We start from the raw sequence: 15195 nt of genomic DNA, 5'->3' as shown, positions 1-15195 counted from the left end.
CTAGACTTATAGACTAAGTCATAGCATCTGACACCTAAAAAGAAACTATCAATCTTAAATGAGCATATCACCACCTATCCTATCTGACCCCAGGGCTGTTTCATGATCTAAATAAGAGTAAATGTGAAAGCCCACTAAAAACTATCCATCATTCTACAAACACAAGCTGTCGATTTTACTACCCAGTATTACCAACCAGACAAAAAAAAAATCAATATTTATCACACCAGAATTTCTTGGGCTACAAAAAGAACCCATCAGGCTTGAGTCCACAAGCATCCTGGGACTTTCAAAGTGAACTGGTTGGTCATTTGAAAGGTCAGGTCGTAAAGCTAATGAAATCAGTTTCTCTGACCTCTTTAATCCTTTATAATCTGATATACGGCCAACTACCCCATGAATGGGGTACAAAGAGGCATTCAGTATGTATTTGCTGAATGACTAAGTTCCTAAAATACACTTGGATGATGATGAAAAGGATGACACATACAAAGCGTTACTCCTCCCAGGTGTCAAGTTCAGATGCTTCCAACTACCAGTACCACCTTTCAAAACACTCTAAGAAAATCACATGGTAAAACAATGAAAGAAATTACAAAGGAAAAAGTATTGTTTAAGTATGTCAAGAGGAATTCAGGTTCTGATGGTAAAACATATTCTATACGAAATGGGGGCTGTAGCCTAAGGAGGGGAGCAAGTATTGTTACTGTCCTCTTTCTCCCAGTAACAGTCTCGGTTTCTCTGGGAAATTACTCATCCCTCTGTTCTCAAACGGGAGAGGGTTTTGAGCAACGTTAATCCTACTCCTGGCTCACATCCCTCTAATCAATAGTTCAAGAGCAGGAGAATATCCCAGAACTACATTTATCCGGATATTCTAGTCACAAAAACCTGGTCTGCTTGGTTTAGGGGTGGACAGGTAACTTACATTTATCAAATCAGAATGAATCTCAGGATTTAGGGCTTAAGCAATGGCTTGCAAAGGAGGGTAACCGGAAAAGGAAGGGGTGGGAAACAGGGGAAAGACGTGGCAGAAACCACTGTGCTGTTTAAGCCAACTGAAGTTGGCTTGCAACACACAGGTCATAAAATTCACAGACTTCCCTAGAATAGAGGACCAAAGTTCTTAGAAGTAGGCTAACAAGTTCATATTTATGTTTGAGAAAAATACTTCAGGGAACTGCATCTATAATAGACTGAAAAAAAATGGATTGTTGATGGCAAGGCTAGAAGCAAGGAGACCAGTTATTAGACTGTTATAATAGCCAGGTGATTGCTTACGAGAGCCTAAATGAGGAAAATGTTAGAAAGAAGAGAGACCAGAATAAGGAGGTAATCACAAAATCAATAGGACATGGCAACAGAATAAAGGAAGAAATTAAGGAAGGTGGCAGGAGAAAGGCATCTAGCCGAGGAGTCTAAATGGACGGTGAGAGACAGACTAGAGTATGGGCGAACGTGGGGAGGCAGTTAATGGATTCAGGTTTAGAACAGGAAGTTTTGATGAAGAAAGAATGGAAACCCCAGAAGACTACATAGCAATCAGCCTGCTTCAAGTACTCCTTTTAAATTACGAACCCTCTGGAAACCAGGACAAGTCAGCCTTCATTCTCTGTGAAGATGGATAATCATCTTATTTGTCTCTCTGAAAATGTCTGTAGTTATTAAAGGTTATGTAAAAATTCAACTTTTTTTCAGGGCAAGAGATGAAACTGCCTTTCAAAAGAAACAAATACAAACCTCCACCTCACACTGTAACACAAAAATTAATTAGAGGTGGATCACAGATGTAAATATAATAGCTAAGCCACAAAGTGTTGGAAGAAAATAGAAGAGAGTATCTTTACAATTTGGGAGTAGGCAACGATTTCTTAGAATACAGACAGTACTAACCATAAAAGAATAAACTGACAAATTGAACTTAAAATTTAAAACTTCTATTCACCAAAATATATCACTAAGAAAATGGGTAGATAGCCACACACTGGGAGAAAACAGTCACAAAATGCAGAATCCAAAATATAGAAAGCTATCTTACAAATCATTAAGAAAAAAAACAAAACCCTGGGGCACCTGGGTGGCTTAGTTGGTTAAGCGTCCAACTCTTGGTTTCAGCTTGGGTCATGATCTCACGGTTGGTAGGTTGGAGCCCCACATCAGGCTATGCGGAGCCTGCTTGGGATTCTCTCTCCCTTTCTCCGCTCCTCCCCTGCTCATGCTCCCTTGCTCTTGCTCTCTCACTCACAATAAATCAACTTAAAAAAAAAAGTCTTAAAAAAAAAAAAGACAAAACTCAAACAATGGGGTGCCTGGGTGGCTCAGTCGGTTGAGCGTCCGACGTTGGCTCAGGTCATGATCTTGCGGTTTGTGAGTTCAAGCCCCTCGTCGGGCTCTGTGCTAACAGCTCAGAGCCTGGAGTGTGCTTCAGATTCTGTGTCCCCCCACCCCTGCTTGTGCTCTGTCTCTTTCAAAAATGAATAAACATAAAAAAAATTTTGTTAATGGGCAATAAATACCACTTCACAAAAGATGATATATGAGTGCCAAATAAACAAAGATAAACTGTTCCACATCATTAGTCACAAGGGAAATGCAAATTAAAGCTACCATAAGCTGCAACTACATACCCACCAAAATGGCTACAGTTAAAGACTGACCACCCTAAATGTTGACAAGGACATGGAACAACTGGAACTCCATACATTGCTGGCAGAACCGCTTTGGAAAACTGCTCAGCAGTTTCTTATAAAGTTAAATATATTTCTACTCCATGACCAGCAATTCCACTGCTAGGCATTTATTCTAGAGAAATAACAACATATGTCTGCAAAAAGTCTTGTGCAAGAATGTCCAGATCAGCTTTATCTATAATGGCCCCAACCTGGAAACAACCCAAATGTCCATCATCTGGCAAATGGATAAATTGCTATTTATTCAGACAATAAAATAATACTCAGCAATACAAAGCAACAAACTATTGATATACTCCAATTAACATGAATGAATTTAAAAGATGTTGATGCTGGGGCGCCTGGGTGGCGCAGTCGGTTAAGCGTCCGACTTCAGCCAGGTCACGATCTCGCACTCCGTGAGTTCGAGCCCCGCGTCAGGCTCTGGGCTGATGGCTCGGAGCCTGGAGCCTGTTTCCGATTCTGTGTCTCCCTCTCTCTCTGCCCCTCCCCCGTTCATGCTCTGTCTCTCTCTGTCCCAAAAATAAATTAAAAAAAAAAAGATGTTGATGCTAAGTGAAAGAAACCAGATACAAAAGAATACATACAGTATAATTCCATTTACATGAATAGGTAAAACTCTAGGGTGGGGATGAGGCAGTGGGAGGGATTAACTGGGAAGAGGCACAAGGGAACTTTCTGGGGTTTTGGAAATGTTTTCTAGGTGTGTGGGTAACACAAGGTGTATGCATCTGTCAACTCAATGAACTGTACACTTCTGTGGATCTCACCCTATGTAAATTATGCCTTCATCAAAAGGAAAAAATAAAACAAAAAAATGATCTCTAATAGAAATACCTGAAATCAACATGCTTTATTACTGGACTGAAGGAAATCTTTGTTATTCCAAGGCAAAAACAAAACACACACCAACTTTAAAAAATTTTTTTAACGTTTATTTATTTTCGAGAGACAGAGCGTGAGCAGGGGAGGGGCAGAGAGAAAGGGACACACGGAATCCGAAGCAGGCTCCAGGCTCTGAGCTGTCAGCACAGCATCAGACACGGAGCCCGAACCCACAGAACGGTGAGATCATGACTTGAGCCAAAGTCGTTCACTTACCTGATTGAGCCACCCAGGTGCCCCAGAAAACACACACACAACTTTTAAAAGGTAAAAACAGGGGCACCTAGGTGGCTCGCCGGTTGAGCCGACGCACTTGATTTTGGCTCAGATCATGATCTCACCGTCTGTGGGCTGAGCCCAGTGACAGGCTGGCTCTGCCTCTGCGCTGAGAGTAGGGAGCCTGCTTGGGATTCTCTGTGTGCCTCTCTTTGCCCCTCCCCCAAGCACTCTCTCTCTCAAAAATAAATATAAAAAAACAAATAAAAGATAAAAACAAGTGGAAACAGGCAGACTAAAATATCACTCAGACCACAAACCAACCATGGAATTTTATGTAAATGACCTATGCTCTCTTGGCCTCTATTTTCTCATCTATAAAATGGGAGTAAGAAAATCTACCACACCAGGAATATGTAGACATCAAGATTATGCAAAGCATCTAGTATGTACCTGGCACACAAAGCCTTAGTAAGTGGTAGTGGTAGGAGCAGCAATTAGAAAATGCGTTAAAATGACCCACTTTACCCATCTGGTGTGAGAGTTCCACTGAACTCTTATTTGAATATCTATGCACAGCCCTATGCTTCTTTCATGACAACTCTTCTCCCGTCTGATAACTGACCCTATTCCACCCAGATGACAGGTGGGGTGAGAAGGGTAGGGGAAGGAGCGTGAGATGCCTTGCTCTTCAGTGACCCTGTTCCCTCATCTTAAAAAAATGTTCATGTAAGTCAAAGTTATGGAAACCAAATTATATTTAAAGGTATGAGAGAAACTCACTATTAAAAAAAAAGGTCTAAAACTGTTTCATGAAATGCAAGACTTTTTATGAAGATTACCAGTACTATAAAGTCAGGTTTCTCATTTATTAGGTTTACCTAATGTAGCACTCTTACATCTGCTAGAAAGCTTTCTAATTATTGTTCAAAAGGCCATGCCGTTTCCAAATGCTAACACATGCACAGCAATAGCTACTTTCCACAAAGAGCATGTTCAAACAGTACACAAAGCATGCAGAGTACTGTCCTTTTATCACACCAGTACTGTCTAGTTGGATTACAGCCAACAACAGGGCTCAAGTAGATTTATCTTTCCTGCAGATCATGTAGTACATTTGCCTAATGCAGTGCCCTAGATTTTACAAATTACATTTACTGATGTACTTGCAAGTCTGCAGACTTGAACATTTTCAAGGAGGACGCAAGACATTTATATAAAATAGTATGTCTTGATCATCAGTAAAAGCACTGTTTTGAGGCCACCTACTATCCTTTTGCTGGAATTTAAAATTTCCGTAAAGCATTTCTTGGCTTTTAGCAAAGTCAGGGTTGAGCCAAGACGCCGATGTTCTCTCTGCATTCAACTGCACAAAAAGAATCCACACATACCAAAGATCTGTTCGAAAGCTTTTAAGGCCAAAAATGTCTATTGTGTGGCCTGTGATAGGCACTGACTAAAGGAAACTTGAAACTATAAATAGGACACAGAACACCATATGCCTGGGGGAAAATATTTTGCTTAAAATGGCACAACGACACAATTCGACACGATGTTCATATTATGTCAAAAAAAGTGAGTATGAACGAACAAAAAAAACCCTCTGACGATTAAGAATTTATTCTCACGAAAAAGTTCAGTATGCCATCTTAATACCATTTTTAAGGGATTTCCTCATGATGCAGTGGTATTCACTGCAAAGTGGCTCGGGTCTAACTCTCCAACATGATGTCACAAAACCCGAAATGCAATGGAATCCGATTCAGTGTTGGCGCAGTCCGGGGGTGCCAACAATCAACCTGGAGGAGGCATACAGGGCCAGAAAGACTCCATCAGGTTTCCTCAGTGCCCCCTGATAATCAGTGCTCCCCATACAAACAAGTTCTTAAAAGCTCCAAATAAATAAATAAATAAATAAATAAATAAATAAATAAATAAATAAATAAATAAATAAGATTTGCCTGCAGCGTCTGCTAAGAAAGGTTCAGGGATCACCTGTCAATGGGCAGGAAAGTAAGTGGGTGTAAAATGGCTTCCCCGGGCACACTGAAACTGAAACGCAGTAAATCCCAGCAAATCCCTTCCTAGAGTAAGGGCTTCACACCAAACGTGTGGAGGGACGCATTCACGGAGCGTGCCAAGAACCCCCAACCATTCCTCCTCGGGACCCGAACGCGAGCTGAAGACCGGACAGCAACCCCGAGGCCGGGATGCGAGCTGGGAGAATGGGCAAGCCGGGGCTGCAAGCGCGACCACAGGGGTGGCAGAACGCGCCCCGTCACCCCACGACCCAGTCGCGGCGCGGCTAAACACAAAGCCCAACGGGTGGTGAGGAGAAAGAAAGGAATGGAAAACACGTGGTCCGCAGATCCGATCAGGGCTCTCCCGGCCACCAAGTGCACTTTTACCGGAAGCGAGGGAACCCACCGCAGCCCGCACGGCCCCGGACTCTGGGCCATGGCTGGACCCCCGCCACAGGTTGGCTGAGCCGAAGATCGCGGACAGGCTCGCGCACAGAATTAAGTTTCTAATAATACAACTTTAAGCGGATTAGCGCCGGCGTAGCCCAACGCCGAGGCCGCACTCGGGGGCGTGCAGAGTGCAGCGGGCGCGTGGGCCGGGGTCCCGGGGTCCCGGCGTCCCGGCGTCCCGGCGTCCCGTCCCGGGGGTGGGGGCTCGCGGCGCCGGCGCCTCCGCCCCGGCAGGTGCGCCCCCCTCGCGTCGCCTCGCTCACCAGGTACCAGACGCCCAGCAGGATGGTGCCGGTGCGGACATGGCAGCACAGGCAGCAGCTGTTGGAGTAGAACCGCGTCCAGGGCGCGACCATCTTCATCGCTCGGGCCGCGGGCGCCGTGGCGCGAGCGCGCGCCCAAGTTTGCAGGAGCGTCGGCCGCGTTGCTCGGGGCCCGCCGGGGGGCTGCTGCCGGCTCCCCCGCCGCTGCCGCTGCCGCTGCCTGCCCCGCTCCCCCGCTTGCCCGTGGCCCGAGCTCTGCGCTTCTGCCGAGAGCTCCGAGCGGCTGCGGCGGCCGGACCCTGCGCTCCGAAGGCTGCGGGAGGAGGAGGAGCGGGAGGAGGAGGAGCAGCGGGAGGAGGAGGAGCGGGAGGGGGCGGGGCGGGCCACGTGACTCGCGCTTGGGCTCGTGATGTCACCGCCGGCTCCAGCCAGCTGCGGGCGCCCCGGGCCGGGGGTAAATAAATCAATCATCCTGCGCCCTGGGCCGGTCCCGGAGTGGGCCCGCGGTGGAGTTGCGGGCCTCTCCTCTCTCCTGTGGTCATTTGTGTAACTCTGTCACGGGTTTGAGATTCTTTTACAGTCTAGCTGGTTGTGGTTTCTCCCCTTCCACTTCTATTTGGCAGATAATCTGTAGATGCAAATGCTATCACTGTTATCTGGCGAACTGGAAAGAGGGAAAACTGCAGGGTGTGATTCCGGTCAACTGCAGTACTTTGAACCGCTGCTGGAGTCGCCAGGAGCAATTTGTCTCCTCTTCCCAGCTCAATTACTGTGGTAGTAGTAACCTTTTCCCAGAAAATAGGATGTGTGTCAAGGACATCCTCGCTGTGCTTCGAGTAGCATTTTTAATCATGACTGCAGCTCTAAAGAAACAATCATAAAGCCAATTACTGCCACAAGGGCTCTGAAGGACACAACATAGAGCGTTAAGAGGTACTGAAAGAAAGGACTCCAGTTTGGAGTTATTTCTTCCCATCTGTTGTTTTTTCTCAAAGCGCCCTTGTCCTAGGTTAGCCTCTAATCACCGTCTAAGCCAAGCATCTCAGATGAGTTAGATCATTAGCGCATGTCAAAGTTTCATTTCATACTTGGAGCAAGAGAAAAATTGGTTGGATTTAAATTTCTTAAGGACAGGTTATATAGGAAGGAAGGAAGGAAGGAAGGAAGGGAGGGAGGGAGGGAGGGAGGGAGGAAGGAAGGAAGGAAGGAAGGAAGGAAGGAAGGAAGGAAGGAAGGAAGGAAGGTGTTAGATGAGGCTGTTTAAGTGCAGGACTAGTTAGTTTTACAAGGCTGTAAAGCTGTTACATTCTTAGTGTGTAGCTTAAACCTGGATCCAGAGGGACCAGAGAGGCATCACCAGAGATGTCAGGTGTGGGCCCTTAACTGGAAATTATAAGTAACATCATTGTGGGAGATAGTCAGAAATAAGGAAGAAGAAAGATCAGCTTTTGTTTTGTTTTCTCACTAAGAAGTTCTGTTTTCTCTCACACAAGAGAGAATTTTCTCTCTGGGGTCTTCCATTTAATGTGTAATTATAAGGGCATCTGGGTGGCTCAGTCAGTTAAGCATCTGACTTTGGCTCAGGTCATGATCTTAAGGTTCCTGAGTCTAATCCCCTGGATGGGCTCTGTGCTGACAGCTTGGAGCCTGAAGCTTGCCTTGGATTCTGTGTCTCCCTCTTTTTCCATCCCCCATTTGCATTCCATCTCTCTTTCTCTCTCTCAAAAATAAATAAAGATTTTAAAAAAATTTCAATGTGTAATTATAGCCATAACCATTTTTAAATTTTATATTTATTTATTTAGTTATTTATTTACTTATTTATTTTACTTTAGAGAGAGAGCATGAGCAGGGGAGAGGAAGAGAGGGAGAGAGAGAATTCTAAGCAGGCTCCACACTCAGCATGGAGACTAACGCAGGGCTCTATCCCATGGAATCAAGAGTCAGACACTCAACCGACTGAACCACCGAGGTCCCCCCAATTATACCCATAGCCTCTCTTAAACTTCTGTGGGACAAGCAGGAAGTGCACTGACCAGGAAAGGAAATCGTGAATCAGGATGGGGAGTGCTACTTTCCAAATTCAAACTGCCAGCATGTTCCTAGAGTTACCTCCAGCTTTGCCCTCCCCACCAGGATTTCAGATTCGTTAGGTAAATGATTCATTGACTAAAGGGAATTTCATATTTCACAGAGCTTGCTATTCAAGAGCTGAGTTTACAGACAGTTGCCAAAATGCTCTAGATAAGAAGAGAGACAGAGAGTAGAAAAAAACCTGGCTGGAGCAAGGAGATAAGGAGAGAAACAATACATCTGCAAGCAAAGTTTATGAAATAAAACTTGGAGTTATATTTATTTGGATGCAAGAGGATTGGGGAGATTGGCAAAAACAAACAAACAAAACCAAAGAAAAAAAAACAGAGGCTTCCCACAGAACTTAGTCACAGCTGGGTTACATCCTCAAACAGCAGCATATGGAAACTGGAATACGGATTGCAGGGGTACAGTTATGTAGACAGGTCACCTTGTTTTCATTCCCTAGGCACCTCAGCATCTGGGGTCACACTTGCTCTGTTTTCTGTAAGAGCAAAGAGCGACAGCCTGCGTGACCTTGGTCAGTCACTCACCCCTCCTCTCCCATTCTTCTGTCTCCACGGTACCTTCGTCACTGAGACAGGGAAACTGAAAGGTCTCCATTTTAGAAAGGCTCTATGCCGGATATTTCTCTGCTAGGCTCCATTTTCTCATACTCCATACTTCACCTTGCACCTGAGTGAATCAAAAAGGCTATGTTCCCACTCCACAGGGCGAAGCAAGAAAGTTAATCATTCTATGAGTTTCATCCTAGGCCCCTAAACACCTAATAACATCTCAAAAGAACCGAATCCCAAACATATTCCAGGACATTAGCTTCCAACAAACCTCCATCAACAGCATTGGCATCAATCCCCCCACCTTCAGTGATTTATGGAATAACATCGTTCATTTGCCTGACACTTGCCTTTGATGGGACCAAACCCTGGGTCCCTGGAGGAACACGTACCCTGGACCCCTTTCCAATATAAACTCCTAACCCCAAGTGACGGGGAGGCCCAAATCTCCTTTTCTGAGTCTCCCAGACGCACCACCAGCTATACTCTATCACTTACACTACTCAATAAACTCTGCTCTCGCTTCCTTCTGGCTCACGTTTGATTTCCATCCTTGGTGATGCCAAGGACCCTTTGGAGTGGTCCTACAGGGACCCTCTGGGTCCTCAGACTGGGCCTGCCTACAACATGACCAAATTTTATATATTTACTTTTTTAAGTTTATTTATTTATTTGGAGAGAGACAGAGACAGTGTGACCGGGGTGGGAAGGCAAAGAGAGAGGGAGAGAGAGAGAATCCCAAGCAGGCCTCGCACTGTCAGTGCAGAGCCTGATGCAGGGCTTCAACCCAGAAACAGTGAGATCATGGCCTGAGCAGAAACCAAGGGTTGAGCGCTCAACTGACTGAGCCACCCCGACGCCCCCATCATTACCAAATTAAAACCTTACCATTAGGACTTGAGGCCTTGCAACTTCTCTGTCACCCAGGTCCCTTCCCTTGCCTTCTTGTACTTCCCATTTTTCTCTCCCTGTATCCTCCCCGGGCCCCCTTCTTCCAAGGGCGGGTATTTTCCAATGAACTGACAGAAACTTTTTCTTTCCATCAGATAAAGCCACTCTTGTTCCTTTTTCAAATCTCTTTTTCTCTGGAACGAATTGTATTTCAGACTATCGGCTAGTGACCCAAAATGCCCAGGGTTAATTTGAGTGATGACTATTTGTAAGAAGTAAAGACACAAAGGCTGGAAGATGAGAACACTCTGCTCCTGATCCCAAAATTGACTGTGTAGTCTACAGCACAGGTCACCATGGCATTAGTCAGAATGTGTGCTGAGTATCCCTACAGATTACAACAATGCAGTGGGAAAGCCTAGAGCCATCAATTACATTAAAACGGGGGGAGTTAGCATTTCAATTGGGCCTTGTAGGGGTGAATAGAATGTAGACCAGGAGCACAGATATAGGGGATGGAAGAAACACTTGATCTTGATCCAGGACTTGCACAGGGCCAGACACTCTTTGGAAGTAGGAAAGGTCTCGCTGGAGCTTCCTCTATGACCTGGGCTAGGGTCTGTCCCAGGAGAGACCTCAGGAACCCCCTCAAAGGCTGAGAAATTCAAAGAGCTGCTACTATGTAGCTCTCCTGAAAAGGAGAAAGGGAGGCAGCGCCTTCCCTGGAGGAGTTGGAAAAGGAATCCACGTGCCTATGACAGAGGGTGTTCTTGAACGTCCTCTTCAATGATGTAAGTACTGCTCAGTCCTTGGTGGTTCAAAAGGAAACCTTATAGGTCTCCTCATGCACTCTCCAAATAAACCAGGGATCTGTTCATTCATGCAGTCATGAATCTGGTGAATGGAAACTTAGCAACTACCTCCTTGGAGCTGAGTGTGGCTTTCAGCTCAGAGAACATGAGACACTTTCTACCTAAAGGGAACTCACAACTTACAGAGGGAAATGGAGAAATAAACGGAAAATAACATGAAAGCAAGATGCCACTATATGTTTAGCACAGGGTGCTAGGAGAGCCCCATATCTCAGTTTTGGGGAGATCAGGGAAGGGACATCTAGGTTCACACCTGTGAAGTAAGTTGGTGTTGGCCGGGAGAGAGACAGACGGCAGCCCCAGACAGGATGGGAGCAGGATATGCAAATGTCCAGCATCTGGCGAGCTCACAAGTTTAGAAGCAGCAAGTACTATGGTAGCTGGGAGTTTACATTTGAAGGGAAGGAGGTCAGAGTAGAGGAGATGGGGCTAAGGAAGTTTTAGGGCTGTCAGTATGGGGGGGGGGCGGCTTTTCGTACCATGCTGCACTGAGAGGTCTGGAGCAAATCTCCTAAGGAAAGTGGGGAGCTTCTGAACTACTGAGAGTTTCATAAATATTAAACCCATATGCCTCTAAGCTCAATTAATGTCACAAGGTACATACAAACGAGACAGGGAGGACTGGCCAAATTATTTTTGGGGTCCAGTGCAACACTGGGAATGGGGGGCCTCTTGTTTACAAATATTAAGCATCTCAAGATGGCGACATTAAACCACGCGTGGGCTGTTCTAAGCAGGGGACCCTGTGCTATTGGCCCGGGTCACACGCCCATGAAGCTGGCCCTGAAGATAGGCCCCGTGTCTCTCTCTCAGATTAAAAACAAGACTCGACAACGACGAGAAAAGTGAAAGCCATCAGATAACAAAGAACTGTTTCATGGAAGCTGTGATAAACGCCAATTTTATAGGAGTGTGCGTAAGAAAATAAGTAGTATGTCGGATGATTCATCGAAGAGTCTGGATCTTGTCCCAGTCGGGGGTCAGGACTGTGAAGGTCAGAATGTGGAGCTGGCTCCGGGCCTGAACTGCAGCCAAGGTGGAAGTAAAAAAATAATGATTGATGTGCTCTCAGAGACCCACGTAATTAATCATATATTTATTAAAGCACACATTTGGGTTTGATTGGGTTCTGGTCTGGGGTTGTGAGAAGCAGGGCATAAGACACAATCCCTGCTTCTAAGAAACTCCTAAAATAGTGAGAGGGACAAAGATGGGCAGAGGGATTCATTAGAGGGAGATAGTGTGGCTAACGATAAAGCAACAGCATTCTGGTCCGCGGTGATACTAAGATGTTACTCTAGTTGTTTATCAGTGTGTAAAGATTTGGAATGCACTGGAATACATCGTATCAGTCAGAGTCCAGGCGGGGAAAACAGGGATCCTTCTAGATACTTCACACCGAGGGAAGGTAATACAGGGAATTGGTTGCTGCAATAAAGTATTTTCCGAGTGCCAATTTTGTAGCTACAGCTCAAAGCGATCAACTCCCCTTTGCGACAGTTTGCTGAGCCCCCACCCCAACTACTTCCCTTATCAGGCCCTAACACCCCTAGGTTACAACACACACTTACCCAAGGCCAGAGGCCCCAAATACCTAACCTCAGTGGCCCTTTCTTCCTCGGGTCTGCAGAGTTATTCAAAAGACCCAATCCCCAGTGAGCCCTCAAAACCTGGCTAACCTCACTGTGCTTGCCATACATAAGCCATCTCTTGCCGTTCCAACTTGCTGTTACCCTGTTCCCGGCACAACCCCCCAGGCCCCCCACCCCTGCCCCCCGCCTGGCTGTCTTCTTTCATTTGGAGCCATAAGTAACAAAGAATTCTGCCTTTCGTCTATCCTCACGTGTTACCGTATTGTGTCCCACCATCAAAAGAAAACTTAAATTTTATGGCAGAGTTGCACACAGATGAGAAAACAGAGGAGAGACAAAGAGGCAGTCGAGACACTGGCAAGAGGAGAAAGGAAGCCATGGCCTCCTGCGTGGCCGGGCAGAGACAACAGAAAGGACCACCAGCAGAGGTGGCTGAGCAGCCATCAGGGCCACTGTTGGGAACACCTCCCAAAACGGAGAGAAAGAGGAGGATGCTTTGGCCTCTCCCCTGCTCCTAACCTCCGGTCTTTCACCAGTACTTCCTGTTGGCTGAACTCCCAGACACCAGTTGATGAGGGGCCTGGGACACATACTTTCCCGTTTTATAAAACCAGCAGGGGGCACACCCACGTTCTGAGCAGCATTATTCACAAAAGACCGACGTCAACACAGGTGTCCGTCGGCAGAGGAACGGATAAGCAAACTGCAGCATATACATACGGTGGAATATTATTCAGCCTTAACAGAGGAGGGAATCATGTCACATGCTACCACAGGCATAAACCTTAAAGACATTATGCTAAGTGAAATAAGCTAGTCACAGAAAGACAAATACCGCCTGATCCATTCATCTCAGGGATCTAGCCTAGTCAAATTCGGAGAAAGTAGAATAGCGCTTGTCAGGGGCAGGGAAGGGGTAGGAAGGGAGGAGGAAATGGGAAGTTGTTGTTTCAATGGGTATAGAGTTTCAGATTTGCAAGATGAAAAAGTTCTGGACACCTGTTTCACAGCAATGTGAATATACTTAACACTATTGAAATGGACACTTAAAAATGGTTAAGATAGTAGATTTTATGTTACATGCAGTTTTTTTTTTACCATAATAAAACTTCTATTATTTTTTTTAATGTTTATATTTATTTTCGAGAGAGAGAGAGAGTGCAAGCAGAGGAGAGGCAGAGAGACAGGGAGACACAGAATCTGAAGCAGGCTCCAGGCTCTGAGCCGTCAGCACAGAGCCCAATGCAGGGCTCAAACCATGAACTGTGAGATCATGACCTGAGCCAAAGTTGGAGGATTAACAGACTGAGCCACCCAGGTGCCCCAGAAGATATTTGCAAACAATATATCTGATAAAGGGTTAGTATCCAAAATCTATAAAGAACCTATCAAATTCTACAGCCAAAAAACAAATAATCCAGTGGAGAAATGGGCAGAAGACATGAATAGACACTTCTCCAAGGAAGATATCCAGATGGCCAACAGACCCGTGAAAAGATGCTCAATATCACTCATCATCAGAGAAATACAAATCAAAAGCACAATGAGATACCATTTCACACCTGTCAGAATGACTAAAATTAACAACACAAGAAACACCAGGTATTGGTGAGGATGCAGAGAAAGGGGAACCCTCTTGCACTGTTGGTGGGAATGTAAACTGCAACGGTCACTCTGGAGAACAGTATGGCGGTTCCTCAAGAAACTGTAAACAGAACTCCCTATTATCCAGCAGTTGCATTATTAGGTACTTACCCAAAGGATACAAAAATATGTATTCAAAGGGGCACATGCACTCCAGTATTTATAGCAACATTATCAACAATACCCAAACTATGGAGAGAGCTCAAATGTCCATCAACTGATGAATGGATAAAGAAGTACACACACACACACACACACACACACACACACACACACGATGGAATATTACCCAGCCATCAAAAAGAATGAAATCTTGCCCTTTGCAATGACATGGACGGAGCTAGAATGTATTATGCTAAGTGAAATAAGTCAATCAGAGAAAGACAAATACCATATGATTTCACTCATATGTGGAATTTAAGAAACAAAACAGATGAACATATGGGAATGGTGGGAAGAGAAGAGGGAAACAAACCATAAGAGACTCTTAATGATAGAGAACAAGCTATGGGTTGATTGAGGGAGGTGAGTGAGAGACGGACTAGATGGGTGATGGGAACTAAGGAGGGCGCTTGTTGCGATGAGCACGTGAGAAAACAAAGCACACGTATAAAGCACTAAATAAAAGTGATGAATCACTGAATTCTACCCCGAAACCAATATTGCACTGTATGTTAAGTAAAATTTAAATTAAAAAAAAAAAGTGCCATCAGGGAGTGATGTCACCAAGATTACAACATAGTAATGATAAAATGCATACATGATGAAATGAAGTGAGGTGAATGAAGCATTGTGACGTGGCATTGGGCTACTATTGACCTTCTGAGTATAAGTCAGAAGCAGGATCCTCTGCTTCTCCACCGCAGTTGGCTGGGGGTAACTGAAATCATGGAAAATGAAACTGGCAATAGGCACAGGGAGGGCTACTATACAGGAAAGTTGTTAAGACAGTAAATCCTATGAGTTCTCAACAAGAACATTTTTCCTTTTTATCTTTCTTCTTCTTATTGTATCTATATG

General features: G+C 45.2%; 1 protein-coding gene across 1 annotated transcript in view; it reads right to left on the bottom strand.

Moving 5' to 3' along the window:
- Positions 1 to 6849, bottom strand: part of LAPTM4B (lysosomal protein transmembrane 4 beta) — a 78049-nt gene extending 71200 nt beyond the window's left edge. Inside the window, exon 1 of the mRNA XM_058698676.1 lies at positions 6526 to 6849. Coding sequence (XP_058554659.1) covers positions 6526 to 6624 — 99 coding nt within the window. The 5' untranslated portion in view covers positions 6625 to 6849. The remainder of the gene's footprint in view (positions 1 to 6525) is intronic.
- Between the last annotated feature and the right edge of the window lie 8346 nt (positions 6850 to 15195).

This window comes from Neofelis nebulosa, chromosome 14 (genome assembly GCF_028018385.1).
Source record: "Neofelis nebulosa isolate mNeoNeb1 chromosome 14, mNeoNeb1.pri, whole genome shotgun sequence".
In the NCBI taxonomy this organism is placed as follows: domain Eukaryota; kingdom Metazoa; phylum Chordata; class Mammalia; order Carnivora; family Felidae; genus Neofelis; species Neofelis nebulosa.
This window is presented reverse-complemented; position numbering and strand designations above follow the sequence as displayed.